The 6,000-nt window shown below is 41.6% G+C and overlaps 1 protein-coding gene across 1 annotated transcript in view; it reads left to right on the top strand.

Moving 5' to 3' along the window:
* Nucleotides 1-2,742, top strand: part of HINT3 (histidine triad nucleotide binding protein 3) — a 28,354-nt gene extending 25,612 nt beyond the window's left edge. The window contains exon 5 of the mRNA XM_075339936.1: nucleotides 2,362-2,742. Coding sequence (XP_075196051.1) covers nucleotides 2,362-2,409 — 48 coding nt within the window. The 3' untranslated portion in view covers nucleotides 2,410-2,742. The remainder of the gene's footprint in view (nucleotides 1-2,361) is intronic.
* The last annotated feature ends 3,258 nt before the right edge of the window (nucleotides 2,743-6,000 follow it).

Below are 6,000 nucleotides of genomic sequence, written 5' to 3' on the forward strand. Positions count from 1 at the left end.
CTGAATGGTCAAAGTGTAGTTTTAAATGAAGAAAAGTAAATAAAAAAGTTATCCATATATTTATTTCCCATGTAAATGTCCAGTTGTGAGCTTGATCATTTCAGGAGAACTTGCTGTGTCTGTCTCTAGCCCCTCCTTTTACGTCCCCTTGCCCTCTCGATAGTCTTATAAACATCAGATGTCATCTCCAATCTGTTGTTTTTGCATTCACTTGTACTATTGATTACTGATATAAATTAATTAAAACTGTTACTCTTTAAGAGCCTACACAAAGGAATCAATACTCGGATGAGTGTTTGCATGCTTCGGCGGACACTGTAGGCTCCAGTCTTCTGTGTTGTGCTTTTCTCAGGGTTCTTTGCAGCTGTCAGTGGCGGTTTCAGGAGCCAGACCTCCACTAATTTGCAGACAGTTTATGGGACACAAAATATAACATTTTGTCTCAAAACATGAGTTACTCCATAATCTTACAGTATCATATCTTATTGCTTGGCTGTTTTTTAGCTCTGGACTGTGACCAGTTTAGCTTCACTATCTCCAGGGAGACTGAGGTAGTCTAAAGGCCACTTTACATGCTGCGATATCGTGACCGATATCGCTAGTGTGGGTACCCGCCCCCATCGGTTGTGCGAGACGGGCAAATCGCTGCCTGTGGCGCACAACATTGCGCAGACCCGTCACACTACTTACCCACCCTGCGACATCGCTGTGACCTTAGAAAGGAGGCGGTTCGTTCAGCGACGTCACAGCAGCGTTACTGAACCACCGCCCAATAGAAGCGGAGGGGCGGAGATGTGCAGGATGAACATTCCGCCCACCTCCTTCCTTCCGCAGTGCGGGCGGGATGCAGGTAAGGAGGACTTCATCGTTCCTGCGGTGTCACACAGAGCGATGTGTGCTGCCGCAGGAACGCCGAACTACATCGTTACTGCAGCAGCAACGATAATTGGGAATAGGGGGGCATGTCACTGATGAGCGATTTTGCACGTTTTTGCAACGATGCATAATCGCTCACAGGTGTCACACGCAACGGCATCGCTAAAGCGACCGGATGTGCGTCACAAATTCCGTGACCCCAACGAGATCGCTTGAGCAATGTCGCAGCGTTTAAAGCGGCCTTTAGATACACCTCCTGTCTAATTATTAGTTCTCCCTCCTTATGCAGCTCTGCCTGCTCGCTCAGTCCATGGAAAAGTGCAAGCACATAGGCAGAGTAAGATGCTCCTAATTTATTAAAAGCCGTGAGTCTGTTAATAAATTTGAAACCCCTTATTTTATCTGAATTTTTGCTAGTCTTAAATATAAAACACATATCTTGGTAAATTTACACATTTGAATTCTAGAATAAAATGTGCTTTTGCATGTTTGTTACCTAATTGGTGATTGGTTCAGTATGACCTTTCACTACATTTTATGTGCTAACCTGGCCACATCATGATAGTTTTTATTTTTTATCTCTGAACTTCGTTGCTGAGATTTTAGCTTGCAAACTTCATATGCTGAATTCCCTTTCAACCAAGGGGAGCGATAGCAAAGATTTTTAACTTGGGGTGTGAACTTTTTCCATTGTATGACATTTCCCAATATATATGCAAGAGCCATCATACAGGAGGAAAAAAAAAACGCCTCCAAAGAAGGTCAGAACCAGCTTTCTCTGTGTGATATGGTAGGACTCCTATCTAACCAGGTCACACAGATCCAACTGCCAATGATTACTGTGCAGGGGGAGGAGCGTGTGTGTCATTACAAAAAATGGCTCTACATGTATCCCAGATACCGGCCCATTATTCCCTAATACCTGTGATACATGCTCACAAATTACAGCTTGTCATATACTTTGTTATGCATCTATCCAAGGTACTGGCACATTTTCTCCCAACACCTGGTATAGAAGGAGAGCAGTGTATTTAATGACACACCGCTTTGCTCTCTTTCCCCTACACTTTGCCAGCAATTAGATCTGTGTGACCTGGTTAGACTTGTGTCTTACCATATCAAACAGAGAATGCCAGTTCTATGAATCCTTATGGACATTTTCTTCTTTTTTTTTTTCTTCTGCATGACCTCTTCTGCTTATGATTGGGCAACGACATACGGAGGAAAAATTACACGCCTCCAGTGAAGAATCTCTAGTAACCCCCTCTTTGGTTATAGTAAAATTAGCATATAAACTTTACAAGCTAATATCTCTGCAATGGAGAGGAGAAGTAAAAAATGTTTTATTCAGATCTTCAGCCACTTCAACATGATGTGGCCAGTTTAGCAGGTAAAATGTGGGGACCGGTCCTCTTTACATTGTAAAATGGCACATGCAGGCAAGGGACAATCTACCTCTAAAATGTCATTCCTTTTTCTTTTCAGGCTGATCAGCTTATTGAGCGCCTTCAAGCAAATGTGCCTGCAAGTTGAAATGGAAGCACTTTGTTATAATGCAGTATCATTCCGGTTGACTGGGTCAGGTGGTACTGGCCCATGAAAATAGAGCGGTTGTATGATATGTTATTATTAATGAATGCGGAGTATTTATTGCTAGATTGAAATTCAAGTTGAGAAGAGACAGACGGTGACGTTCACATCTGATTGTATATCCCTAAGTTATTTGCAAGCGATTGAAGAAATCTGAACTGTCTATTGACTGCAATGTGCCATGGAGCATGTGACCTTCCAGACAATATGTTGTTGTACTAATGTAATAGATTATTTAATTTTAGGATATATAGAATTAAACTACAGTTAAAGATGTTGGTTGCCTCTATTCCTTGTTCTTATGCCCTGTATTGGTATGTGAATGTAAGAGTGACACCTCTGAAATGTCCCAGTATCTCTTGCTTGCCTAGGAATTACATGAATGGGCCATAGATTTTATTAGGTGCCATGTAATTTTGCATTGTTTTGATTGTTGCATTGCTGCCACAAGGAGAATTGATGGCTGAAGCCCATCATTGGTCTCCATCCGGCGCCTCCTCTTTTTTTTTCTCCATCTCTGCCCTCCTTCCCAGCTACGTGTGGATGACACATACCACATCATCCACATAGTGTCCCCCATTGTGCTCCTGCGTATGTGCACTTCTCTCTGCACTGCTGAGGGCAGATGAAAGTATTGTAGTGCGCATGCGCGGGAGTCCTTTTGACTTTTCCCAGAGCCTGCTCATTACAGTACTTCTCTCTGCTCTGCTGAGGGCAGAACAAAGTGTGCAGGAACACAATGTAGGCCTCTGTGAGGATGACGTAGGACGTGTGATCCACATGGTGCTGGGAAGGAGGACTGCGATGAAAGGAAAATAGGAGGCATGGGACCGAGACCAGCAACGCCCATCAGACCCAGGAGAATATAATAAAATGTTTTTTATGTTATACCAAGCACCCTGGGCACTTATTTACAATATGCTTGAATGCTGTATATAAGAGCTTACTGGTGTTGGCTGCAGGTTATTAGGGACATATCTAGTGATAAGTTTCCTTTAATGAATGTATATAGAATATATGACTACATATGTATGTGTATATATATAGTCTTGATATATATATATAATTTTTATATATATAATATATATATATATATATATATATATATATATATATATTATACATTTCTTAATAGAAAATCATTGAAAAATGATCCACTTGGTATAAAAATAGCAGCACCTTAACTCAAGCACATGATGTGAGCTACCCAGATAGGTGTAAACTTATCAGGGTTGGTTTTAAATGGTATACATTTCCAAAATATTCATTAATAACCTGTGCTTTGCTTTTACACCTCATTCAATTGGACATTAATAAAATGTTGAATTAGAGAAACAAAGCAAGGTACAGGCACACTAAAATAGTTAAATGGTATTCCCGCTATACAGCTCATAGTCCCACGGCTTCCAGTATCATCTCTATGCCGATGACACACAGATCTAGCTCTCTAGACCTGACATTACCTCTCTGCTAACCAAAATCCCACAATGTCTGTCTGCTATTTCATGCTTCTTCTCTGCGCGATTCCTAAAACTTAACATGGACAAAACAGAGTTCATTGTCTTTCCTCTTCCTCACTCATCTCCTCCAACAAGCCTTTCCATCAAACTTGATGGTTGCTCACTCTCCCCAGTCTCACAAGCACGTTGCCTTGGAGTAACCCTCGACTGCTCTATCCTTCAAGCCACACATCCAAGCTCTCTTCAACTCATGCCGATTACAACTCAAAAATATCTCCCGGATCCGTGCTTTCCTTAACCAAGAATCAGCAAAAACATTAGTGCATGTCCTCATCATCTCCCGCCTTGACTACTGCAACTTCCTGCTCTGTGGCCTCCCGTCCAACACTCTTGCACCCCTCCAATCTATCCTGAACTCTGCAGCATGCTTAATACACCTCTCCCCTCGCTATTCCCCAGCCTCGCCACTCTGCCAATCCCTTCACTGGCTTCCCATCACCCAACGACTCCAGTTCAAAACATTAACCATGACATACAAAGCCATGTACAACCTGTCTCCTCCCTACATCTGTGACCTAGTCTCCCGGTACCTACCTGCACGCAACCTCAGATCCTCACAAGGTCTCCTTCTCTGCTCATCTCTTATCTCTTCTTCCCACAATCGCGTACAAGATTTCTCCCGTGCCTCCCCCATACTCTGTAATGCTCTACCTCACCACATCAGACTCTCACCTACCATGGAAAGCTTCAAGAGGAACCTCAAGACCCACCTCTTCCAACAAGCCTACAACCTACAATAGCACTCAGTCCAGTAGACCACTGCGCAACCAGCTCTGTCCTCACCTATTGTACCATCACCCATTGCCTGTAGACTGTGAGCCCTCGTGGGCAGTGTCTTCTCTCCTCCTATACCAGTCTGTTTTGTACTGTTAATGATTGTTGTACGTATACCCTCTTTCTCTTGTAAAGCGCCATGGAATAAATGGCGCTATAATAATAAATAATAATAATTCCCATCAACCTTAGGTAGGTGTTCAGTGTAATGAGTGCCAGGCACCAAGGATCAAATGTTGCAAAACTAGAGACCAATCGGTGACATAACCAAGAGAGAATCACTGAAAAAAACACATGAGGTCCTCATGTTACAATATAAAAAGAAAATGTTATTTGATTAATAAACCTAGGACAAGAGAAAACAAAAATGCACTAACACGATGTAAAATACAAAAAGGAGGTGATGCACAGTACTGAATGATGGAACATGAATTACCAACAGGTAGAGATACAGAATCACTAAAGTTCAGATATGTATATAGCTATAGTGGAGGTGTTGATAATAGCGGTCATTGGGTAGCTCACAAAATATTATACCTGCAAAAAGGAATTGGCTGCACAATAAAAGAGGAATACCATGGAAAACCACCAAATAGATGTATATACAGATGAGCAATGAGCAAAAATAACCACAAGAGGGCAGTATCTGCTAGAGTGTTATAAATATAAAGCTGAGGATTAAGGCTATGTTCACACTAGAAAAATGATTTTTCTTAAGAAATTTCTTGAGTGAAGGATTAGCGCACCTGCGTTAAAAAACTCACCAATAACGCAGGTGCGTTAAAAAAAGGTAAAAAACGCAGGTAAAAAACGCAGTTTGTGAACATAGTCTAAAAGCGCAAAATAGGTTTTTATCAGGTATGAGGCCTTGTGCACACTAGAAAATGGAATTTTCTTAAGAAAATTCCCCAGGCTCTGACAGATTTCCGCATCCGCGGAAAAAAACGCAAAAAATACGGACTGAAATCTGTGTTTTGGTGCGTTTTTTCTGCAGGTTGTTACATGTGTTTTAATGCATTCAATACAATAAAGCACATTGGAAAAAAAAAAGGTCATTTCCTTCTGATATAGATAGATAAATAGACAGATAGGAGGATAGATAATAATTTTATTCATTTATATAGCGCTGTTAATTCCACAGTGCTTTACATACATTGGTAACACTGTCCCCATTGGGGCTCACAATCTAGAGTCCCTATCAGTATGTCTTTGGAGTGTGGGAGGAAACCGGAGTACCCGG

Source organism: Anomaloglossus baeobatrachus, chromosome 3, assembly GCF_048569485.1.
Source record: "Anomaloglossus baeobatrachus isolate aAnoBae1 chromosome 3, aAnoBae1.hap1, whole genome shotgun sequence".
NCBI classification, from domain to species: Eukaryota; Metazoa; Chordata; class Amphibia; order Anura; family Aromobatidae; genus Anomaloglossus; species Anomaloglossus baeobatrachus.